The sequence below is a fragment of the Tigriopus californicus genome, chromosome 12 (genome assembly GCF_007210705.1).
Source record: "Tigriopus californicus strain San Diego chromosome 12, Tcal_SD_v2.1, whole genome shotgun sequence".
Classification (NCBI taxonomy): Eukaryota; Metazoa; Arthropoda; class Copepoda; order Harpacticoida; family Harpacticidae; genus Tigriopus; species Tigriopus californicus.
The window spans coordinates 8,907,542-8,934,293 of record NC_081451.1 but is presented as its reverse complement, the minus strand read 5'-3'; the positions used below and the strand labels follow the sequence as shown (position 1 = coordinate 8,934,293).

Genomic DNA, 26,752 nt, shown 5'->3' with positions numbered 1-26,752 from the left:
GGATTTAGAGTACATCAAATCGCCGGAATAAGATCACCCAGAAAGCGTCTTTTGAGCCCCACAATGTCTCTAAATCTGCCATATCGATGACAACTTGCGCCGGATTTTCAAACACACGTTACAATGTCACGAACAGCATTGGAGATAAAATTTAATTTTTATGAAGAAGCTCACTGCTTGTCTCTCCCTTAACCAATCAGTTATCCGGCGAATCAAGTTAATTTTAAACATTATCAATTTGTGACGCCTGGTTGAGATTGATGATTCCATGTCTCTTAATGTGCATATTCATAATTTATTTTTGGGAGCTTCGATTGACATGGTTTGACACCAATTCTTCAATGGGTGGTCGTAGTTGAAGGGGAGAAAAAGTCACGAAATTATCAATAAAATCCAAATATTCTGCACCAAAGGAGATGGTCGGGTGTGGTAGCATAATTCGAAAGCGCCTCCTTACAGTTACTCTGTGTTCTTTCTTGCAATTCCTCAAATGATGGAATTATCATGAAAAATTCTCCATTGGGTGACTGAAGCTCTTTGCACCACCTTGGGTGGGACCATAGTCTTGTCAGAATCTTGCAGCGTAACACTAACTGCGTCATTAAGAATTCATAAGGTGGAATAACTAATTTACCATCATGTTCAATTTGGAATAACTGACATCCAGATTCAGTTTCATTCATTGATTGGCAATTTTCAGCGAATGACTTCATTATGGAATCATATGATGAGAGTTCATCTCGGTTGACAGATTTTTCGTCCAATAAGAGGACTCCCCGGGGTCGACATTGAGCAACATTGATCAAAACAGTGATGAGCAAAAGAGAACTAGATGTCCCCTTGGTCTTCATGATTGATTACGTTTTCCTGCGGTTAAAAAAAAAGTTTTTATTGACAGAGTTTTCTCATTGGATCCGTTATCTTTTTACAATATTACAATTTATACAATGCAGTATGATTGAGTCTTGTCCAATTCTGGGTTCAAGGAGCGCCATTCGAGGCGATGATCCACTAGAAAAGAGGGGAGAGACCTGGGATCGAACCCATGAACCCGAGCTTAACTCAGTGGCGCGTTAAACAACTGCGCTACAACCATCTCCATTTTGAAAACGTATATATGAAAACAGCTGATGGGCACATCCAATAGTGTCCTTTAGCGGTAAAAATATTATTTACTGATGACCTACACTTGACTTAATGAGTGTTTATTTGAAACATGCTCAAGAATAATTGCAAAATATTTCTCGAGTCATTTGAGAGTAGTGAGTGGATACAAGTAAACAATAAAATACAATAAAAAAGAAAGGTCATGGAGCAGATAGTAAAAACTTACCTTCACGTTGAAGAAGAAATTCAAAATTCTATGATTTGGATGGGGAAGATGTCCCGCTTTATATGAATATTTGAAAGCTGAAGAGGCTTTGACTGGGCAAAGCATATGTTTTACTTTGTTCCCATCTCTTTATTGCTCATCCTGATTGTTTAACAACATGCCCACTTAACTAGGCACACTTTGGTACGCTCACATGCTGAACTGTGATCTTTGTGTCAATCGCAAGTGGCCCTGTGACCTTTAACCATATCAAATGTGTTTAGTAGAGCACTGACTCTTAAGCGACGAAACGACGTGGCTCTCCTTGGCCCGCCAGGTTTGACCATTGCCTTGAAGTACGGCCGACAGTAAAGTTCTTAATTAAGTATTTATTAAGTTTCAACAATCTCCAAAACTGTTCAAGTCTTTAAAATTGCCTCTTACATGTTTTTCCCACAAATTAAAAAAAAAAATTAACAAAGAGTACTGACGATGATTGTAAGGCACATAATAAATGATTATACTAACAATGTGTTTTGGCTGACGTTAAACAATAATTTGAACGATTTTGAGACCATGCAAGCAAAAGAAAAAAATTCTTTCATTTTCGTATGTTGAAAGCGATATCAAGTCATTGGGGAGTCGAATTAAAATATAAAAAGGGGATTTCGGGACTCAAAACGATGAAAATTGGACCATTAAATCCTTCGTAACAATCCAACGGTTTAATGAATCATGTCTCCATTTCTAGGTAAATCTTAAGTAAGCTCCCAACATTTATCTAATAGGGTTACCAATCATCACAAGACAATAGTTTTTCTACCCTGCACATGGGGTTGAATTTGATCCAGTGATACCACTCTATGTTGAAATGCCTGAATTGCATCAGTAGTATCGTTTGTGCCACTTCATCATGACAATATTATGAATCTGACCAGAATTAGCAAGTACATTACTCATGCATACGTCTTGCATGGTCAAGTCAACGATAAAGAAGCCTCCGGAGACAACGCCGCCATGATTTGAGGTTCAAAGATGATTGACAACAATGTTGCGACTCTAACCATTGCCAGTAGAAAGGCATCCCATGATAAATTATTCAACTCAAATATTAAGGTATTTTTGATTGCTATTGTTGCTCCTGAAAGGAAGCAGACTACAAACAAGGTGATGAATAGTGCCGGCCAAAACTATCATATAAATATGGTCTTTGTTGACAACAAATCTGCAATAAAAAATCAGTTGAATTTGCAAAATATGCAAATACACTTTTGAGGGCTGTAAAGACTATTTTTGACTTCCATATGAAGCAATACTCAATTAAACCATCTGACAGATCGGGGTGTCCAAAACTACGGGATTATGATGCAAAATTGATCAGGGAGATTACCAAAAATATTTGATCATCAAAAATCCTAAATATCTTACAACAACCTAATTAGCTCTTCCTGCGACAAATTACAGACAGGAATTTTGAATAGAGTGGGCATTTGCGATTTTCACCTAATTTGAAAATGTCCTTCTTTGGATCGGAATACGGGGTGAGGAATCAAGAACGTATGTAAACTAGGAAAACAACACAAAAACACAGAAATAAACTTAACAAATTGGTCTAACAAAAAATGAAATTAATACACTAATGACCAATAAATCTAACTGTCAAGGACCAATAGAATCAAACTAAAGAACTACACATAACGATTTGGAACTAGAAATACTACAATACAAATCAGAGAGAAACTGCTAATGCTAAACATAAACATAAATGAGCAATGAACTGATGAGGTTTTAAAGTAATTACGTCTTACCATGGAGGTCTCAATTCAACTGGAGGTCTATCAAATTGTCGCCGTATACCCCGGTAGGCTTTGATCTCATTAGGAAACGGGGCTAAAACGATGAGTTAGGCCTTACCTTGGATCGGTTTTCAACCTCCATCCTGCTTAAGAGGTTACTGCGGATCATTTCCAGTCAATATAGTCCAATTTTCACGTAAATTGTTGTTTATAATTCAAGATGATTGACATTGGAATTCCAGGATTGTGTAGTAGTTGGACCATTTTTCGCTATGAAGTTAATAAAACACATCTGATTCACTTTCAAGGAGTGCTTGGATGTTTCTGGCAACCACTCACATCAAAAACATTTTGGAACTTTACACGAATTCTTGCCACTTGTAATCTTTATTCGAACAAGTCGAATTTCATGGTTCGTCCATCTTGTATCACCCGTTTACCTCTACTTCACTGGGACAGCTGGAAAACTTGAACAATAGGAAAAAAACCCTGGTAGACAGGAATTCCTCCAGCTACAGCTTAAAACTAGCCATATTCCTCCCTATAATTTCCAATGCCTATGGCGAGGGAATTTGCTTGGCTTGGAGAGCGTGACCATGAGTTTTTCAATTTCTGGTCGGAAGGTTGAGTTCTATGGTTTCTAAAGTTTCCGTGATACTATTGGCGTACATTTGGCGGCGTCAAATATGTCCAGTGTAACGTCGTCCATGGTCTTACCAAAGAGCCGTGAAAAACCAAACCTAATTGAGTGAATGAATGGCAATTCCCATTCATTCACCCACTTACAAACACCACGAACACCACACGTGCACAGCAGCCATGAAGCAACAGAGGAAGTCACACCTTGGTTCGGAATTCCTGGGAGATAAGAACAGCAGCAAACTAAAATGCGATTGTTCTCAGCGAGCTCCAAAACAGGAATGGCCGAAGTTTTCTCCACCCCACAGTCTTCTTTTCTTACTTCCCAGTACAAAAGTGGATGATGATTGCGTCCACATGCCTCAACCGAGCAAACCTTTTGACAAAACCGGCCGTGACCGTGAGGACAAAACCTCCATGCCCAAACACCGCAAGCCAACATGATGCATTCCAGGATTTGTTTGAAACTCGTTCCATCTGGTGTTTGCCTCCATATCTTGAAATTTCCGGGCACTCTAGGATCGTATGTCTTCGTTCATAACTTGCACAACCCTGCCCCACTCGTTCCCCGTTTCCAGCAATCAGGGCCTGACTCGAAAAGAAACGTTGGCCTCAACCAATCACCAGTTTTGCGTCGTGGGTGACAAGATAATTAAAGAATAAGGATTTGTAACAATTCGATTTAAATAACTTTATGGTATAATCCAGGGCTTTCAAACTTATCCGGTATGAAAATAATGCTCATATATATATATATATATATATATATATTTCTAGTTAAGAGTTCTGTTAAAGCGAAACGAGAACCAGATGATTACAACTGTGCAGATTTCTTTTCGCGCAATGACGACATTTTTTGCCAGGACAATTTTGGCCAATAAATATGGTAGGCAGTTCATTTATTATGTTCTATATATTTTCTATTTATCCCCTATGACACAAAATCCAAAACGAAGAACCGATGAAACATGGCCAATGGTGAAAATTGGCAAAAATCGTTCGCAATCCAAGTTTATAACAAGTTTGGCCCAAATGGAGGCATTATAAAAAGTGAAACCTCAAGTTTTCACGGTCAATAGGGCGTGATTACTCATGCCCTATTATAAAATACCCCAAATGTCCATATGGTAATGATCTGTCCCCATAACGATGATACTTTAGTATGATTTAATTTTTTTACGGCAAAAACGACGCCCTGCAAGCTCTCTAATTATTAAATCAGAAGATACTTTCTAGGTTTAATTCTGGTTAACCTCGTTCAGAATTTTGAAGTTGTTTTAAACGATTATTAAACAATGTTTTTGCTACTTTGTGCTTCTATGTTCTATCAAAATGGCCCCGCGATAATAGCCTTGCTACCGAAGTGAGCCAAATCCAGCAAACTTACAAATAATTTCGTTGTACTTAGCCAACTATTAATAGCTTCATGCTATTTTTTGGTTCGGAAGAAGGGAGAATGGCCTGGGAGCTCCGTCAAATCAAATATTTCAATGGCATTAATCATAGTTTTATATTTTTGTTATCGCGTGGCTTCAACTAGAAATAATGAAGAAGAAGAGAAGCTGCAAAACTTGTTGGGTAACATACTATGAAGAGAAATAACCAAGCACATTGGAAGGAGAGGCGTCACCCAAAGTTTGTAATGGGTATTCTTTGTCAAGTGATTGCAATTGAAGCAAAAAAAAAAACCAACCAACCAACAAAGAAAACTATATTGATGCCAAGGTGTAGGTAGGATTGATCTGAAATGGCAAATGCATACATGGATTCAAACACTGTTGGCGAAGGGATAAGGCATGACACTGAGCTCCTTTATCATCCAGCTTTTCAAAAGGTGATTTCGAACCTAGAAGGAAATTGACTAAGCTAACGTAAGAAACGTGAGAAAGATGTACCTGAACAGCACACTTATTTTAGCTCGTGATGCTTTTCGGTGGGCTTTTTAGATTTTTTTACTGTCCTTTCAATGAGGGAACTTTTTCAGATACATTTTTAGTACATCTTGCAACATTTGTCATTTGATTGATAAGTACTACATTTTTTTTTCAATACCTCAACTACACCTCATCTCATCTAGTACATCTATGCCCGCGCTAGATTAATCAATTCAGAAATCAAATCAGCGTGAACCCAAGTTTGCATACAAGGTGTAATGGTATGAAGGGTCTCCCTGAGATATTTCTGTCAAGGTTTCGTCACGCTAAAAGATTTTCTTGACGTTGAACTCCACGCTTTCATTAAGAGAAACTGCTGAAAACATAATGGCATATAATTCGTGCATGAAGGCGATTGGCATTAAGGTAGTAAGGTAATAGGTTTTTTAATAGTGCCATCAAATGAAACTGTGCGACTCAGCATGATCCGCTAATTCTTTAAGGGTGGGGAAAGGATGTTCAGAAGGCACGAAGGGAGGCCCTTAATTTCTTTACACCACATAAATCTCGATGGTTCTTGCGCCCAAACTTAGCTCTTCTCATAAAGCATTCACTTTGGGTTGGATGCAGAAAAAAGTTTCGGAGAACGATGTTCTCCAGACTGCAAGGACCTAAAATTCTTAAAAATATAAAAAGATGCAAAATTCATGGCATTTTGGATTGCTTAAAGTTGAACACCTTGATATTGTCAACTGTTTCGTTTTCCATATTTTAAGGTCTGAATTTGACTTTGCAGGAAAGTGGAGAAACATTTTATAGGAGAACAACACCATTCGTTAGTCTAATGGCATACCAAAATTCATAGCATGGACAATGATTTAGCTGACCAGGTGTTTCCCCTATGGAATTGATTTTTCTTAGAAAAATTCAACAAGGGGGTTGTTTGATGGCGTCGACTGTCAACATATTGTGAGACGAACTCTGTTTCCCTTACGCCTGTTTGTACGTGCTAATAGGCCAACAGTGACGCCATTTCCAAAAACTGACCGGCCGTTTAAATTCACACGCTGACATGCTGACCCACGTGCCCTTTTAACCTCGTTGTGAAAAGGAAAGAGTCAGTTCAATGTTAACAGTCATTGAGTGAACTTGTCGCATCTCTTCCTTGGTAAGTTTTTCTGTGAAACATTTGAACGAGTGAATGTTCACTCGAAATTGATCTTAATGAACAGCACCTCATCATAATTTTGTCAATGTACTCAAGCATAGGGTTTGAACAGTGGATTAATGCTAAGCTTGTCAACATTTTCAGATGTCCAATTTTCAAACCACTCCCAAGTTAATTTGCACAAAAATGGATGACAAGATCAACATGTCTCTGGATGACATCATCAAACACAATAAACTAGGAAGCTTGAAAGCCAATGGACGATCATCAAATGGACGCAACAGCCGACAAGTAGCTCAAGTTCCCTCCATAAAAAGAAGCCCTATTGGATCTGGTTGTAGACACAAAAGCAAACATCCTCGAGCTCAGGCTCATTCAAATCGGACCCGAGAGAAGTCATCTCGGAATTCCTCTGGTCCCGTCAAGTTGACCGTGTCCAACCTCAATGAGATCGTTTGCGATGCCGACATGCAAGAGCTCTTTTCCGAGCTGGGATCCGTTCAACAAGCTATGGTTCATTACGACAAGTCCGGGCGCTCATTGGGAATAGCCCATGTGGTTTTTGATCGTATATTGGACGCCATCAAAGGTACGCAAACTGGACATTGAATACTTGAAATTCATAGTCTTATTAGAGTAGAATTAACGACTAACGATATCTGTATCCAGACACTCAGATTTGTTCTTCAGGTTCCAATTTGAATTATCGATTTCGAAAATGACTGAAATAATCATGAATCAAAGAAGCATCAAATGATGATATACATTTCTAAAATATCTACATATACAAGTTTGGATTTAGCTTAATCTTTTTGTAACCCATCAGTCAAGGGTATATGGTGCCTCATTGTGCTGAATGATCTTGCTCTAAAATCGATTTTTTTTCTCATTTAGCCATCAAACAGTTTCATGGGGTCCCCTTGGACGGTAGAGCAATGTTCATTCAATTAGCAGACCCTTCGTCCGAAATCTCTAATCATCTCGCCGTCAAAGAACCCAAACGCAAAACACACCAAATGACAAACCAACGCCATTCCAAAGGAGCTTTGAGCGGGCGTGTTGTCAAGAGCAACCAAACCTCTCGTGGAGGTGGGAGAATAACCAACCAAGGAAGACTCCATGCCCTTAAGAAGAAGTCAAAACTTACGGCCAAGGATCTGGACAGGGAATTGGATTCCTACTTGAAAGCCCGTTGATTTGATCCCTGGATACCACACTATACCGTTGAAGATAATCAAATTATATGTTGACGTCAATGATACATATCCCGAAAATAAATTATGAAAAAAAATAAGCCTAGAGACGTTTGACTGTCAAGGAGACAAAATACTCGCCTTTATGAAGTTGTGCAATCTAACATCGGGAATAATAAGAATGTAAATTGATAACTGACTTGCACAACCACACACTAAATACAACTCATGCCCCAGGAAGCTTACAAAAACTGTTTCCTCCAATTTGGTTGAACGCAAACCGCCCAAAAAGCACTAATCATTTCCTACTATGCAAGATCTTTAAAAGGACAGTGTACGGATGCTTGCAATTTTCCTCCAAAGCATTCGGCAGGGTTGACCGAATGCGGTTATTTTCTTAAACTCCAAATGGGGGAAGTACTGGGTTAATCTGCGTCCTACTGGCCTACTGTCATTTCTACTGACCGCAGGAGGATCCTCTATGGTTATTTCTCTTCAACCTTCCGTTACCGATGTGTCCCAAACCCTCACACATTGAAGTACCAACATCAACCATTTTCCACGTTCAATATCTTCAATACTGTGTGTGTTGGAATTTCCGTGCCAGACTCAATCATTTTCATGGCAAACAGGAGTGATTCCATTTTCATTCAATATTGTTTTGCCATTATTTTTCTAGCAATTAGACAAACGTCAGAAGTATTTCTTAGTCTTCGCATGTGTGAGTCTAAGTTTTCGAACTTCGTGCAATATCTAAACAAACTCAAGATTTTGATTCTTGGCAGATTTTTTTTTTTGCCCACTTCCTTACCACTACCGGATTTGAATCCCAGCACTTCAAGACGAGAAATTTATTCAATTTACTTAACTTTTATTTCTACGTGTTATTTGATCGGCCCACGAATTAGAGGTTGCTGACCTGGCTAACCCTTGAAGGTAAGGTTGATCGGGAATCTGGTCAAAACTTGTCCAAGTCCGACTTAAATCCTGCTACTGGATCAACCTCTACATACACCCTCCGAATATTAGAGGGAAGCAAATTAAACAATGAAGGAGCCCGAGAAAGAAGAGAGTTGGACTTCATTGTTTTAACTAGGCTGGATTCTCGAGGGCTTGAAGGTGCTCTCAAAACGCACATTAAGCCTCTGTAGTCGCTACAATTGACCCTAAATCCTGGGTTGGGACAAAACTCATGAATGCTTTTGAAAACGTTCAACATCAGGTACCTTTCGTTACCTTCTCTGATTGTGATCCAGCGCTTCTGAGATTGATCCCTGATTGTTTTTTAGGTCAGAAAGGGCTACTGGATCTGACCCCCCCCAAAAAACAATCCAAAACCAATGTCAGCAGTACTGGATTGGAAGTTTGTCCGCAAGCAGATTAGTGTTATTGCTATTTTGTACACCTCAATATCTTTGCATGCATTGTCTGCGATTGGCGAGTTCAAAGACGTTGACCGGAAGGTCATTGAGTGGAATTTCATTCCCGTCAAGGCCATATTAATCTCAGTAATCCAGAAGTCGATTCGTTTTAACTATTTTGCAAGGCTACCGGAATCTTGGCCATTTTTTATCTTTGTATCGTCAGCATAAGAAGAGAGACTGGCAGTGATACTAAGCTTTTGAAGCGGGGCAACGAATATTATAAACAAGAGGGGCCCTAAGATCGAACCCTGGGGAACACCTGACTTGACATCATGTATGTCACTAAGGGATCCCTCAACCTTAACCAATTGCTTCCTACCAGAAATGAAACTTTTTAACCAATTGAGAACCCTGCCTTGGATCCCAATTTCATGGAGCCTGTTAACTAAAAGCCCATGATCTACCTTGTCAAAGGCCTTGGCAAAGTCGAGATAAACTACATCAACTGATTCATGACTCTCTAGTCCCTCAATAACCCGCTCAATATGTTCAATCAGTTGGGTAACCGTGCTAAAATGTGCTCGGAACCCATGCTGGCTAGGAGGAAGGACTTCATGAATATAAAGAAATTCAACAAGTTTGAACTCCATGATCTTCTCAAACACCTTCGCAATATTCGAAGTGAGAGAAATCGGCCTGTAATTACTGGGGAGCGACTTATCTCCCCCTTTAAAAATTGGAACAACATGAGCTAACTTTAGTGAAGATGGAAACTTGCCCTGATCCAAGATGCAGCGCATCAAGTACGAGAAAACAGGAGCGAGAACCAGTGAGCATCTCATCAGAAACTGAGATGTCACGCCATCAGGACCAGGAGAGCTGGAAAGCCTCAAGTCCCTTATGGCCTCTAAAGCATCTTGATCTGTGACTACAAGATCATCTAAACGCTCAGCTTGACTAACCATGTCAATCTCAACAGACTCATCTTCAGAGCAATGAGCTGTTGCTTCCGAACTCAGTGGGGTTGAAAACACACTAGAGAACTGATCTCCAAGCATGTTAGCCATAGTCTCTACATTGCTAATGGCTGCCCCATCAACCTCAAAAGGCCCAACAGAGTGTTTCATTTTTCTCTTAGAGTTCGCATAAGAGAAAAATGCCTTCGGATTCGACCTGACCTCCTGAACCACCTTACTCTCAGTTTGTAACTGGTCATATTCGATGGAGGCCTTAATCTTACCCTGAACTACGTCCAACTTTTTTTGGAGACTAGCCACAATTACTGGATTCGAAGTGCTCTTCAGCCTTTTTGCTAGTTTGCAACTCTTTTTGAACAAAGTCTTCCTATATTTTGGAATTTTTGTCCGTGTACCATCTTTCGGAACACATTCAGAGATTGCTAAACTGGAGCAAACTTCCTTAAAAACTGAAACTAACTTATCAATGGCTGCATCTATGGACGATTCCTGTTTCAGAATTGAAATCAGGTCAAGTTCTTCTAATCTTTCTATAATCAACGGCCAATGTTCATCTTTGAACTTGAACTTAGCCAAACCGACCTTTTTGGCCGGTTTTACTCTAGAGCACGCCGGCTTTTGAGTAATGGTCGACCCTATCTCAAGAACATGATGATCTGACAGATTAGTAGGTGTCACATGGACATACTGGATCAGATCAGGGTCATTGGAAAAGACCAAGTCGAGAACGCTATTCTCTCTAGTGGCTACACCAACGTGCTGGGAGAAATTGCGCAAGATCGCGAATTCTTCCAGCTTTTCGAACGACTGAGATGTCGATTTCGAAATGGGAATATACCCATCAGGACTAACCTCCCACTCTACAACGCTAGCCGGAAAATTAAAGTCCCCTACAAAGAAAGCCTTCGAGCAAACTGCCAGGTCCAACTCATTTCCAGTGAATTGGAGAGCTGACGAAAAAGAGCTTGCTGAACAAGAAGGGGGTCTATACATTGTAACAATAGACAAATCAAGACCTCGAAGATGACAAACTAAGACCTCTACTTCTCCATTCGACATTGAATACTGAAGTGGAGCAAATGAGATGATAAGAAGGAGAGGCCCTAAGATGGAGCCCTGGCGATCACCTGAATTTTTTTTTGACGTCATTATGGGTCACTAAGTGACCCTCAGCTTTAATAATTTGTTTCCTGTCATGGATGAAGCTTCTTATCCAATTGAGAACCTTGTCTTGAATCCTAATAACATCAAGTCTATTCAACAGACGTCCATGATCAACTTTATCAAAGGCCTTGGTAAAATCAAGATAGACAACATCAACTGACTTGTGTCGGTCTAGCTCCTCAATAACCTGTTCTCTATGCTCAATGATATAAGTAATTGTGCTAAAATGCGCTCGGATCCCATGCTGACTAGTAGGAAGTACATCATGGACCTCAAGACAATAAATGTTTGAAATTCTAAAAAGTTCTAAAAGATATGTTCTAAATTCGCAATCAGTTGGGTTACCGGTTACCTATGACACTGACAGGATGAGCTATATTTGGCCCGCATATTCAAACGAATGAGGTCAATTGTGGAATGTCAAAAAGTGGGCTTTCGCGACAAAAATATTGGTTTACAAATTTGCCTCTCACTTGTGTTTGATCACGATTTGGGAGACGTCATATGAACGATATTTGTTGCGGAGAGATGAAGGCTTTAAAGGTTAATGGAAATGATCTACTGTGGGTTTTGAGGGATGCACTTGAGTTCAACATCAATGAAGCACAACACCTAGTCATCAATTTATAAGAGTGCACAAAATGTCACACATGGCGATGTGACTTCCTTTCTTCACTGGTGAAATCTATTGCTAGAATTTCTTGCAACAAAGGAGGATCGTTTTCCTTGCTAAAATATGTTGATATGATGATGTTGTTTAACACCAACATTCATAACTATGGTGTAGTCAAACACCCACGGCAAACGGTAAGCGACATTTACCACTATCCACAACTTTATGTTCTGTCTGATTCTTTTCTTCATTTTTTTCATGTACACGGAACCAACCTTGATCATATTTTTTTCTGATTGCACTCCACACAGTGGTGGTACCCACCAGACTTTAACATATTTTGATTAAATGTCAAGACTACTTGTTGCGGTTTTTATTGCTAAAACAACTCAAGGACCAACTTTGCTAAACAAATCATCCCGAAAAGCAGCTCAGATAAACATTGCAGCCAACCGTAATCCAATTGAATTTTCAGTAATCGAGTGAATTTGCGTGGCAAAACTCAAAAAATGTCATTTTGGGGTCATTTCTGTCACCACACTAAAATCTTGACCTAAAAGCAGAATAATGTTAGCTCCAATAAGTTGGCAAACTGCAATGAATGACAATTGGATTTATTAACGGTGCATGTTGGCTGGGCATATTGTCTACGGACTTGTCAAACACTAGCTTGCTTAAGAATTTTGTAATGTGTTTATCTACGCCTCAGAGTACCTCTTTTGTTCTTATTTTATCGGGGTCGTTCATTTGACGATTCATCTGCACAACTTGAAAGGAAATTGCTGAAAACGCCCCCTCTTTAGCCAGAACTATAAGAAAATGGCCAATATTGGCAATAGGACCCCAGCAACATTTGGATATGACGACGATTGCTTCGCCAGAATGTTATTTCCAGCACTTTAATTAAAAAAAGAAGTGGTTGTTTTGGCAATTTCTTCATTCAGTGATGAGGAGGAAAAGGGCATTAGTGCTCTTCACATGTCTTTGTCCTATCAAGCAAATTTTAATGTCTCGTGAACATGTAAAAGGGAGTTTTTGTTCTGCTTTGAAACCATCATTATCGAAGGTAAATTATAAATTAATGCCGCGTTTCCCTGTAAAAATGACCATCAAAACTCATTTGATTTTGATTAGGATCCACCCCAAGAACCGAATATTTGCTCCCGAAAGATCTACCGTGCTACCGTGCCAGGCATTGCTCTAAAATATTTTTTGAAGCGTTGTGCGACAACATAAATCTACGTTATGGAAGAGAAATAGAGCCTACATTTTTGTGTGGACAAATCCCCGAGCTTACTTGGAAGTCCGAGCCAATCATCAAGATATCCATATTTTGAATATCCAGAGTCTTCATTTTCTTACCGAATTGAGAACTCCATTCCAGACAAAATTAATTTCAGGACAGCCTCCCCATCCACGGACAAGTTTTTAAACCTGATGTGTAGCTCTCTACTTTGCCATTGTGCGCCATTTCTGAGCTATCTCATCACTAAAGGTCGGAGAAATAACTTGTTTTTCCGTCGAGTAGCAAATCTAGAGATTTATATAAATGGGAGTAGTTGTCTGAAAACAAGTTGACGTGAAGAGTTGCTCCTGTAACGAAAACTTCTCCTGACAACCATCTGGAATTCACGCTCAATGACACAGCCAATTATTTCTCCGACCTTTACTCATCACTTTAAGACCTACAGCTAAAGGCCAGTCACGCTTGACTTGCCTTACCATAAAGGAACACAGTTTGATGAAGAATAACCAGCCAGATGACGCTTGACTTACCTTACCATAAAGGAACATATAGTTTGATGAAGAATAACCAGCCAGATGAGTTTCAATTGCATCTGCCTCTCTCCCAAGTTTCTGCTCAAATCTAATGAAGAAAAGTGAATTCATACTATATCCACTCTAGGTCAATGATGAACCAAAGGTTTACTCTCTGCCCTTCAAACCGATCAACAACCTCCTCCAATTTGTCAACTTGAGTCCGCCAATCAGTTAAGAGTACCTACCAGCCCATGGAACTCTTTGTCACCCAGATCAATGGTCGGAGCTCATGTAACGTGGATGTACTGTATACAGATATAAACGGACTGAGTGTAACTTGTTGGTATTAGTTTGTGTTGTATGATCCGTCGTATCACCAATCAATCTACCGAATCTACCCCTTGTTCTATGCTCAGGAAACGTCCATCACGGAGAACATGTAAACAACGATGAGAAGTACAAGTTGCTATTCAGTTTCCTTCATGTCTACGTGTCTTTCTTTACACGTGAATCATATATTATACAGTTTGGAAAACTCGACCCAGGCTGATCTGAAGATAAAGTCCCAAGTGTCATGACCAAACCTTTGAAACTTCTATTGGAGAGTTGCAAAACCGAAAAGCGATTGCAAAAGCACATCTAATTGCAGCAGCCCTCAACCCAGTATTGATGTAATGATCTATAATTTGTACTTATCCAAGTTAAAACTTTCATTTTCTGTTCCTTTTTGTCTATAAACATGCTCTTTGCCAGATTGAGAACTTGACAAAAACATTCTACTTCAAAGGGGGGACAAGTTTGGAGTGGTTTTACAATTGTTCATTGCCCAAAGCGCTCGCTTGTCGTAAGACCCACGCAGCGTTGCCCAAGATCCTGGTCATGCCATGCGTAGTTCGTTTATCAATCTACCGTGCCTCTTCCCTCTTTCGTTTGGATTGTCTGACCTTAGAAATAAAGCCCTTTAACGGGTATCCAAAGCAAAATCTTGTCTTGAAACAATTAGAATCTAATATTTGATTCATCAAAATATCTTTTCTCTTCGCCCGTTACGTGAAACTTTCCACCTACTCATGAACAAACAGCCATGAAGTAAAGTATCTTACAGTCGTAATTAGCTTACTTAGCGCGGCTGAGAGCCAAAATCGTACCCTTGAAAATCGGGTTTCATCAAATGGCTATTTTTGGTACTCTACTAAGATTAAATTTGGCCTTCAATGTTGTTGATAGCCTGGGAACGTTGGCTTGATAACCCTGCGTAAGCGGTCATCGGCTTGGCCAAAGACACGACAAAGTTGGACACAAAGAACGTTTGGACCACGCCTTCGGGCTGCTTCTCATACTCCACCACCTTCTTTAGAGACCTAAACATTTTTGAAGCCTTGGGGAGCGAATAGGGTCTTCACTGTAATTATTGGGTCCTTCTGGACCTTTCTTCGCGCTTGATGTCCACCTCCCAGGTCAAGTACGAGTACTTCTCATGTGTCTTCTTGGCTGTTCCCATAATCTTTTCTCGCAATTCCTTGGGCTTCAATTAGGCGTTGTACTCTTCACTTGGAGATTACCTTGCCAAGAAACGCTACAAGCATACGCTTTGGTGCTTTTGTTTTCGTGCACTTGGTACAGTAAATCAAATGGTGTTGCAATCCCAGCAATTCATGAAAATGGGTTTTTTATGAGCTAATGTCAGATTGATGCATTCGAAATATTTTGAAAGCAACTGGAACTAAAAAAAGGCTTTATATCCACAAAATATGTCAGGTGAACATAGAATGTTCTATGAATGTTTTGACAAAAACTCATCCATGGAGCGATTTAGTATGTTCAAAGCTAAGAGGGTCTGGTTCTGTCGCCAATGCAAAAACGCCATCAATGTTGGAGATTTCACATGGCTTTCAGGTCAAAACCATCAAGACGAATTTTCCATAAAGGTCGCTTGTCTTGTACTTCCTTCCATATCAATAATGGTCCGATTGAAATCGTGAATCAAGGATTGAAACTTGATCAATCGTTTAAAGTACTTGATTAAAAGTATTTAATGGCAATTTCACATATTCTACCCAATTGTATTGATTGTATACAGCCAGATAAAGGCAAAAAAATATTTCGGTTTTCAAAGAGAACTCTTGTGTGCACTTGATTGATAAAGATCAAAAAAGAAGTTTTGCGTTATGAATAGAAATCACACCCCTAATAGAAGTGCATATGGTAATATCGACCAAAAGCAAGCACTAATATTGCGCTTCACAAGAAAATGAAGGCCCATCAGTGATTGACTTGCAACCAAATCTTGCAAGGACATTAAAAATGCTTTTGATTTTGATGGCTCATTTTCGTGACGTGCAGACCAAATGCGCAAGACCAATTTACTTGCAAGTTTGAACTTCAGCACGGTGCAATTTTGCAAGGGTGTAGTTGAACATGATATCCCAAAGTTTTGAAGCTAATTTTGGCATTGTTTATTATTCCGCTAAATATAGAGCTAGTACACGGGCAAAAAGTTAAATTTTAATGCACCTTATGACGAAATGGTGTGAAAATAAAAAGTTAATTAGTCATTTTAATTGAGGTTGTTATTTTCAAAGGAATCCACATTCTAATCCTTTTGATTTTTTCCTTTACTGAATAGCCACAAGAATTCTTTTGGAAAATTAGGGAATGTCGCAAAAAAATGAAATATGTTTTTTCTCAAACCAATTCAAAAGCACTTGTTCTTCAAAAATATTGTATGAATCTTTATATCAAATTCTGAGTTAAACATTCATGGAAAACATTGGCAAAATTCATTCGCGAAATACATTTACATGTTTGGGATTAGTCACAGGGTTTTGCTTAAATTGAACCAAAACTGACAATTTGAAGCCTGTCCAAGTTACAATAAAGGACGCGTAGTATGATCCATGACAAAATAAATAATTGTCATGAGAGTTAACTTTAAAGTGGTCTTGCCTTCTTCATTTCAAATAATACAATGTTATTTATATCCTTGATTTTACTTCAGGAATAGTACTTGTAATGAATCCATCACAACCCTTTGGGGTAAGGTACGTTGGCAATATGTTCCACAACAAATGAGGGGTTCATAGTCTCACAACTCTGCGACAATTCCCTCCGAAAACCCATAAACCGGTTTCTGTTTTTCTTTTGTTCTTTAAGGCTGTACAATCTTTCGCAAACAGGTTTTGTCCGCTTAATATCACGAACACTGGGAAATTTTGTTGTAAATCAAACCAATGCCAGAAGTTGCTTCAAAAGTCGTTGGATGTAAAACCAACTACTTTCGCCCAAAACAACACCGTGCAATTTGTTCTTCCTTTCTTATTGGATTTCAGCCCCATTTCAGTGGCTAGACTTGATGAAACAATATAACCAGTCACCTTTTCGACACAGAAGTTCGACATGCTCAAAAAAGCAAGGCTATTCTTTATTTTGACAGCAGTCTTTTTTGAGCTATGTCAAGGAAGACGGTTCACAAGGTTTGTTATTGGATCTGGATGTGGAACAACAAGGGAGATCACGAACCATGTGGTCAGTTCTCATCCAAATTCCATTCCCAACACTCCCTGTTCAATAGTCAGTGAGGAAGTGCAAGAGTTTCAAACTAAATCTGTGGTCCTTCTCGCTTCATCTCAGGAATCTTCAATACCCCAAGGTATTTCTTAAACAAGAAAAAAAATCGGTCTTTCCATCAAAGAGACGATCTTTTTTCAATGAGACTTCTAACTCTACTTTCAATGGCATTCATTCAAAATATACATTACTCTTAGGTCTTAATTCGTAATGAATTTGGTCTCATTTGTGTTTTTACTAGCCATAAATTGAAACATTAGCATTAAAAACAATCTTGTTATGGCTGACGTTTTTTCAAGTCTTTCAGATATGGTGGGTAATGAAGTTTTGTGTCCCGGCATTTTTCTTATTAGCGAAGCTTATTAAAATAAATGTTAATTTTACGGAGAAAAGTAACCCTTTGAACATAAGAATTCCAAGCAAGCTATTCAGCGTTGACCATAAGAGTTATGAGAATCGTCCAAAAGTTCGAGAAATCAAGACTCAACACCGCTGATAATACTAAAATTAATGACTCCGATATTCCCCCCAATCCATCATAAACTAGATTATGAAACCTACAACATTGAGATCTGATTGAAGGGAAAGTGGCCAATATTTTTTAGCATAAAAGTTCCCGAAAATGCCGCCGCACTGCCATTGAAACATTTTACCTCTATTGCTTACAGCTGATTTTTTTGAGAACATTATGAACCCTGCTCTTATTCATCTCCTTTGATCTTGGAAGCACTTGATCACGCACCATTTAGTAGAACTTTATTGCGACTTTTGGTCATATCAGTAGGTAAAATTGTAATTTAAAAATGTGTTTTTATATAGCGTATATTTATTTAAATTAAGAATAAAGTAATGAATGGTCAATATTTCGACAAAGCGAAAACAACTTTTTTTTTCAAGCAAAATATAATACGTGTTTTCTGAAAGGATATTTCAATGCCCAAGCTTTGAATGCTTGAAAAAAACTCTGAATACTACATATACTTTCGATTTGATGGTATATAATAGCTGAATGTCTGATGTCTCCTTGCGACAAAGTTCCCCATAGGGTGCTAGGTCGAATCTTGCTTTAAGAAGACATCCTTATAAGCGAGGAGATGTGGAGCAGTGACCAAAGCAGTTTTCTTTCATGTGAGAGATCGCCGGTTTGATTCTCCGATTCCCCTCCCTGACCTATCTCATGGCGACATCTGTTCCACAATTTTGCTAAAAAATTAAGAGAAAAAACGAAGCCTCTGACAATTAGAAGTTGTGGTGCTTGCTAAAAATCTTGATTGCTTTATGATTTTATTTCGGTGATTGAAAGGGACGGCATGGTCAATTGCATTGGGTTTTTTGTTCCTCAAATGGCCTTTGATATATCCATTGTTATCGAGGTTTAGCGTGTGCCAGATCTGTCTTTTTTCTCTATATATCGTTGGAAAATGCCTTAGGGTTATAGCGCAATTGTAAGCAAGAAAATTTTCGGCACAGGTGAATGGTCCTTCATTTGTATGTCAACGGGAAATGGATAGAACTACAGAACTATGGCACTAGGGTTTGCAACGGTCTGAAACCAACGTGTGGTTGCAACAGAGACTCACTTGCATTGTTGGAGTCAGCAATCTTAACTTTACATTTGAAAGCAAACAATAGTATATGAAAGACAAAATGACTTGCTCTTTCAAGCGGCAAGGTCTTTACAGTCGAACTGAAGTACTCAACACACAAGTGATGAGATCAAATAAATTTTCAAAATTAGGATCGCTAGAAATCTAGGCAAGTAAAAGCCCGGGCAGTCTGAAATGTACTGTAAAGGGCTAGGTTTGAGCACTATGGCAACCCTGGTTTGATCGAAGAATAATCAGGGTCACTTTTTGTGACTAACTAACGGGTTTTTGAAATCCCGCCAGTAATGCCACATGCCACTGAAAATGTAAATTGATAGCCATAGTTGCAACCTCCGATGATTGTTTATTTCATTCCCATCAGCGCAACACATTTCTTGCTGCTTCGATGTTTTTTTGGCATTTTTTTGGAAAAAAGAAAAAGGGGCCCTTTCGTTTCGGTTTTCCGGTTTTGTATTAGGGAAAAAGCATTAAAATTCCGAACAATAGGATAAAATAGTTGAGTAAAACGTGTTAACGCAGAAAAATAAAATAACTAAAGTTGGTTCAAACCACATGAAAATTGAACAGGGGAATGACGCACAGTACATAAACAGGAGGGGTGGTGGTAAATGATGCAAATCCGGGTTATTGACGTAGAGTAGGTGAGTCAGATTGAACAGATCTTTTGTCAGCGCCTGTCGTTGATGGCATTTGGCTGGGAGCCGGACAAAGGTGCGCGAACGCCAATAATCCGAAGGGATGTAGGGCCAAGGACAAAAAGGTGTTAGAAAGTCCTTGACCGGGAAGGACAACTTGTGTCCAGACATCACCTTGGGAAAGGTCAGGTTCCCCAGACTGTTAGACACTAACCTTGCCAGCCCAATGGCGAAGGGTTCAATTTGGCATATAGAACATGCGTCCATGCATTGGTGGCATATTGGGTCACGCACAAGTATCATTTGAGGACCTTGTTGAAGTGACATTGGCGGATTTGAGTGCAGATTGGGCGGAGTTGGGAAGCCAAAGGTGAAGGCTGTACAGAAAAATTGGGGTGATGCTTGATCCGGAAGAGTTGAAATACTATCGGATTAATCTACTTAAGTTTAATGATGGGAAGTCGATTGAAAATGTATTGGATCCTGGCCCTGGCCCTGGCCTTGGTTATTGTGGGTTTGAGGTAATTGGTGAAGGAGAGTTAGGTGGAGAAGGTGAAACCGACGTAGTTAAAATGCTTGTCGACTACAGTGGGACTATTGTAGATATGGAAGGAGGTGGGAGACAGAAGACCCTTTTTGAGAACCATGTCCTTCGTCTTGATGATATTGACTTGAAGGCTGTTCGCTTGGTATTTCCCTTGGAGCACATTGACGGCATTTTGCAATTCCACGGCCGAATCAACCAAGGGAAACAGGTCGTCCGCAGATTGAAGATATTGAACCATATAAATGTTTGATGGTGGGGCTTTGGTGTGTGAGGGCTTGGCGCAGGTCGGGAACACAAAGATTGAATAGAACTGGCGATAATGGATCCCCCTACGGAAGACCAATAGAAATGGAGCATCAGGGGGACATGTCCTCACAAGAACGTGAAGCGTCCGAGTCTTGTATACATGTTAACCAACAGGACACAGATTGAACGCTGAATTCCCCACAGTTGGAGTTTGATGGATAACCGCGTTTGGTCCACCCTATCAAATGCTGTTGAGATATCTACAAAGCACTCGTGTACTCTCCTCTTATTGTTGATGTTGGAATGCACAATTTTAGGGAGAAGGAGAGTAGCTGCCGTGGTGGTTGAGCAAGTTCCGAAAACCGAATTGGAGCCTCGGAAGGAAATCCCAATCTTCGGCCAATCCAGAGAAGCGAGCAGCTAGTTGGGTGGACATCATCTTCAAGAAGCAGTTCTCCAGGGCGATGGTTTGATGGTTGTTTGGAATGTCCCTGGCCTTTCTTATGGATGAAAATAATGGCTCACCCCATGTATCCTGTTGGAAAGAAGGAAGAATGGAGGGCGAGGCTGAATCTACTCCGGAGGAATGTGTGTGGATGTTTATTGTGTATTTTCAGCGAATCTTCGCTTTTCTTTTGTCAGGTACGTGTTCACCGTACGGCCGACATTGGTAGACACCGTCCTCTCCGCTTATTCCGTTGTGGAGAGATGGTTGGGAAGAGGAAGAAGGGGAGAAAGAGGAGGAGGGTTTAAAGGCTAAAAGCTCACGTTTTGAAAACGACGAAGGCTGTGGGTTATGGACAAGTAAAATATTGGAAGGAGAGGTGCAATGAACTGTGTGTATCACAGATTCATGGGGGGGCACTGTTCGTGGCCGTGGCCCCACTCATTGTTATCGCAGGTAGGAACTATTTGATCCACTATAAACCACATTCGAGTTAGAGGAGTAAAAAGAAGCACGTCCTCCATTCAAAGCATTATCTGACCTTTTGGTTGTACTCACCTTGACGCCCTTGGGGCAAAGATTTTAGGAGCTTTCTGACCGCACTGGTTAATTCCTGACCTGCCTCAGGGTACTTTCTCTTTGTGCTTTTAACATTGATTGCAATAATTCAAATGTGTGAAACTAGAACCCGACCATTGCAATGATTCTAAGCTGCTTGAAATGTGAAAAATCTCCACTTGGGTTCAGATGGCAATCGTTCCCGTTCTGTCGGTGAACCATTTGCGGAGAAATTGGAAAGGTAAAGAACATTAAATCCCCGACGATTTGTTGGGCACTTTCGTCTCTTGTCCTCCATTCTTCCTGGGAATACGGTGACCACGTCTAGGCCTAGAACATTGTATTTTCGTTTTAAATGTTAATATAACACTAAACATTCACATGCATGTCAAGCATGTAGGGAAAATATGATTTGGCTAGTCAGAGAGTGCTTGGACCTGAGGTGACCTAACACAAACAAACGGTCATCCCTGTACATGGTGGGAAAACGATTCACTTTCCAATTCTATTGAGTCAGGTCCACCTTTTGAAGCCAGTCGAGCAAAGCGCTGTATTAAAAAGTGTCGACATCGGACGTAAACGCCACCAAACAGCTCTGTAATTGTTATAGAAATTCAAGAAAATTAACGTCGTAAGAGAGAGAACTGAAAAATTGTAAACTTGAATCAAAATAAGTGAAAAGTGTATCTGGAAACGTCCATTTTGATGTACTAATTCATTATCAAAAATGTGATTCTGAAATATCTGGATGCAAAGTTACATGACAAATGAGTTAGTACAATAGTGTAATGCCACGTACATGGGTTTGTTTTGCATTTTGTGGCGTAACGATAGTAAGGAGTTGATTTGATTTTTGAGCTTGAGACAATCGATGTTGAAAAATAAAGAAAAAAAAATCAATGTCTTCAATTATAGGAGTTATGTTTGAAGTTAGGTAGATGTAATGTGGAGTTTGAATCAGATCACGCCACTACCTAGTTCAGAACTTTACATCAACCTTACAAGTACTTAACAAGCATACACATTTATGCCTTGTACAATAAATATTTGATCCTTCAAAAAGAAAATCTTCAAAAACAACGCCGCAATTTCTCGGCCGGTATTTGCAATTCCCAATAAAATTCGATTATTGTTTAGGCTTATGATTCCCCTCAAATTGGTAATTCTGTCTGAGAGTGATAAAGTTCTTGCGGCCTTTTTCAAAATGTGGATGTTCAACACATTTCCAAGTACAACTAGAAAATCTTCAAGGCTAACCTTAATGAAACCTCAGACTGCACTTTTTTACATTGCTGTCTTTTCATTGGCTTCAATTGTAAAACATATCCGTTCTAGACTAAGCTTAACACAACGCTAGAAGTAGAAGCATAAAACGCCCGTTTTCAATCCACTTACCCAGGTTCAACGCGTATTTTCTTACCAAACAAAAGCATTATTGGATAGTCGGAATATTTGGTAACAAAAAAGGCTCTTGCAATTGTTTTAACAACAGGTGAGAATGTCATTAGTAGTGTCCTCAAGTATTGTAATGTAGAACAATATCGATTCATTATTTGTAGTTTGTAGGAGCTGACTGCCTCATTTCCAATACAAAAAGCTGCTGGAAAAAGTTACAACTAAATATACTCAACAGAACAATCTTTGACATTTTATGAATGCGCTCTGACGTCAGCAGACGGCTGTTGCTTAAAGAGGCCAATCAAATTGTGTTTCATGGGTTTATTTCCATTTTGACCAAGTTTATTAAAAGGGGAATGCAAACTATACTTTTGTGAGGTAAAAAAAGATGGTTTCGGAAACGGAGTCGAAATATCCCTTTATCTGGACACCCATCATCGGTTGGTATGACGATAAAGTGAGAGAGATGCCGTCTAACTCTAAAGCAAACAAGCAAACAAATAAACACACAAGCTAACAAACAAACAAGTGATGAACATTTGCTAGAACAAATGAACCTTTTTGAAAAATAAACCCGTAAACAAATTTCAAGGAACTGAATTCTTATTGCTAAACAATAGTTGTCTTCAATACCAAAATGATTGTAAAGGTCTCTCTTAACGCAATAAACTACGTTATTTTACTAGACATTTGTCATCAAACCTGGCTGATCTTTTTCCTTGAGAATCAATAAGTACCATCATTGCAGGGAAAGCACAAGAAATCAATGGTGGATGGAGCGTTTGGTCCGAGTGGAGTACCTGCTCAAATGAAATCCTGATCCAGGAGAGAACCAGAACTTGCACCAATCCACCCCCCTCTGCCACTCATCTGGATTGCGTTGGAGATGCTGAGGAGTCAACATCATGTCAAGCGCAATCTTCTGCTCCGTCATATCACAACACTGACCAAGGTTACAGCGGGAATTCAATCAGCGAACAAAGCGCTACGGATGCCCGTCGATGTCACATTGTGTGTCAAAATAGCAATCAAGGCTGCATTGCTTGGACATGGAAAGCGAACGGAATGTGTTTCCATTACACTGATCCTGGTCAACTGGTATCCGAACTTGGTTCAACCAGTGGCCTGGGAGTGTCAGGGTGTCTGCAGAAAGATGAACAACTTTTGGGTGACAATCTGAACTTTGTGCGTGATATTGATCTAGCCGAAGAATGTCAAGATATTTGCCTTGGGGACAATAATTGTTTCTTTTTCACTCATGACACCAGAAGCCGTATTTGCAACTTAAAGGCTGAACACTCAGGCATTGAAACTGTTCAATTTTTTGTGTCTGGACCAAAACAGTGCTAACTTTTTGAAAATTAAACGCACCAAATCTCAATGGTTAAATTTGTCAATTGTTAGTCTAGGGGGATGCTTGATTGGCTTTGGGCAACATAGCAAATTTTTAGCTGAGTTTTTGAGAAATAAAAGGGTTTCGTTTTTCAGGGCTTTAATTGTTACTCAACAAAAGAAGCAGTTTACAGATTTTGTTACTTTGTTCAAAATGAATAATTAATTTCAAAGACTCAAGTTTCCTTTGGTTGCTTCGAAAAAGTTGAATTGTACAGAACGTTTGCCGGGGTTGAAGTAAGGAGTGAGTAACAAACGTAGCTTAAAAGGATACTTGCCGTGTCGTATTGGTAGAACTTCTGCTATCCAATTCTCGAATCCTAGTTTGATCCCAGGCTACCCGTTCAAACATCTTTAAAGGATATGAATTACAGCTTGAGTTACTGCTTTAACAGCTAAAATGGGCGAAATTGCAAGGATTTGAATTACAGTTTGAGTTACTGCTTCAACAGCTAAAATGGGCGATTTTTTCCGAGGGTGAGGCAACAAAGCGGAAATATCCCTGAATTAGGACACACATCATCAGATGGGACGCCGAGCAACATAGGTGCCACCTGACTTCGTAACAAACAAACAAACAAACAAAGCATTTTTTGCCTTTTGGAAGGCTGTTACAATAACACTATTCCGCGAAGCAATGAGATTTCAATTGTTTTTAGGAAGTGATAATGAATGACTTTAGTTTCTTAACCTATATTCCTTTGCCATAGATTCGATAGTTCCTTATTGCTCTAAAGCACAATTATATTCACTGGTTTACAACCATTCTAAGAAACTACTTTGGACAGAGAAAAATTACGCAAGAGGTTTCATCAAGAAAATGACCTTTTTTACACTCTTGTCGGGTAGGTCCAGACGGGCACCTGACAACTCAACCCTACCGTCAACTCGACCCAGCCAACTCCTTGACCCAGCGTACGTACAACTGGAATCACTTGACCCAGAATAAAAACATGTCATATTGGCGACAAACCTTGCTATGGAAAAAAACTAAAAAATGATGGGTCAACATTTAAAGTGTTTGCAACGATAACATAAGAGACTTGCATTTTTATTTATCAAAAGTAACACACTTTTTCATTTGCATGCCTAGATTGAAGTAAATAGTACTTGCCTTAAAAAGAATTAAATGATGAATCATGTAATGCTCTTCAGATTTTCACATGTTTTACAAGGGCTTCAATTTTGCTTCAAAAATATGAAAGATTTGTTTGTCAATCCATGCTTGATTTCTGTACTGGATCGAGTTGTCACGGAACCCCCAAAAAAATATTTTGCGTTCACGTCGAGCAAAAGTTGCAGAGCTTCAACGCCTCTGTTTTTAGTAAGATAGTGGATTCTCCATCGTTCTTATTTTTCAAGCTTTTTTTTCAAATTGAGTTGCTGAGGTATGTAGCATATCATGTTGCCTAAAGAAGCTAAACATCTTCTCATATTGCAATACAAGAACAAGCAGGATGAACAATCAATTATCTGCTCAATTTTGGTTTATTATTATTCTCTGACAATAATAAAGCAAAAAACATGTCGCAAAAGTTGAATTCTTTGCAATTTGATTAACACTACCTGTATGATATGCTGAAGATAAATCAGTCAGTGACATTGATGCCTGACAGCACGGTGCTCTATGAGTGCAAAGTCGGATGAACATTGCAATCCAGGGAGGAAAGTTCAAAGCAAAAAAAAATATCATAAGCAGGATTACGTAATTGTAATCATAATAGGGAATGATCTTGATAGGTTAGGTGGCACGTTTTTTTCTGACCGCTTGCAGATGAAATAATCTCACGGGCCGTATGGGCACTTTTGGGTGAGCTTGAGTCGTGACATGTTTTTTCCATTTTTTAGTACTTCCATGGCATTAATCATGAATATTACGATTTTAGATCAACAAGCACACCATAGGGCACCCGTTGCATTTAAAGAATATTTCCAAACGCTGCTACCAGTCATGGCTGCACAAAACCTCGCACATCGTTTAATGAATTGGTGTAATCTAACCTCACTTAAAACTTGAAATAGTAATTCTTAATTGTGCCACTTCTCAACAAACTTGGGATATCTTGAGACTATCTAACCTCTGTCACCTTACTATCTATGGTAATGTGACACGGAATGTGTCAACGAATTCAAATACCAAGGTGGCACATTATCATCTAGATCAGAGTCATGTGCACATCTTTGGACTCTTAACACCAAGGCACGTCCCCGGATAGGGCTTATCTTGCTTTGTCTAAACCTCCACTACCTTTCTTTTCCTGTTGTTGGTGAACTTGTAATTATATTATAACTGCAAACCAAGTAGGAACATTCAGATAAAAAGCTTTGGTCCTTGGGTAAAATGCAAAGTTGGTTGACCAGTTTTCTTTTGTGGCATTCACTTCCACTGATGGTTACATCTTTAAGCTTGCATATTCACAATATATTTGATAAATCTCATTGAATGCCAAGAGAGAAAAGTCACAACATTATCATTCATATCCAAAAAAATGCACC

At 39.3% G+C, this 26,752-nt stretch overlaps 2 protein-coding genes and 1 long non-coding RNA gene across 3 annotated transcripts; 2 read left to right on the top strand and 1 right to left on the bottom strand.

Annotated features, from left to right (window-relative positions):
- Nucleotides 1-275: 275 nt before the first annotated feature.
- On the bottom strand, nt 276-1,398 carry LOC131891817 (uncharacterized). Its single transcript, XR_009374475.1, has 2 exons — nt 1,334-1,398; nt 276-867 (listed from the first exon to the last, which is right to left on the bottom strand). It is a non-coding gene; the product is annotated as an uncharacterized LOC131891817 (long non-coding RNA).
- A 5,254-nt stretch (nt 1,399-6,652) lies between these two features.
- LOC131891724 (aly/REF export factor 2-like) lies at nt 6,653-8,070 on the top strand. The gene is made up of 3 exons (XM_059241362.1): nt 6,653-6,789; nt 6,934-7,378; nt 7,684-8,070. Exons 2-3 carry the CDS (start codon nt 6,934-6,936, stop codon nt 7,983-7,985), a joined length of 747 nt encoding a protein of 248 aa, XP_059097345.1. The 5' UTR covers nt 6,653-6,789; the 3' UTR covers nt 7,986-8,070.
- A 9,166-nt stretch (nt 8,071-17,236) lies between these two features.
- Nucleotides 17,237-24,245, top strand: LOC131891749 (thrombospondin-1-like). Its single transcript, XM_059241390.1, has 2 exons — nt 17,237-17,510; nt 23,613-24,245. Exons 1-2 carry the CDS (start codon nt 17,258-17,260, stop codon nt 24,212-24,214), a joined length of 855 nt encoding a protein of 284 aa, XP_059097373.1. The 5' UTR covers nt 17,237-17,257; the 3' UTR covers nt 24,215-24,245.
- Nucleotides 24,246-26,752: the final 2,507 nt, after the last annotated feature.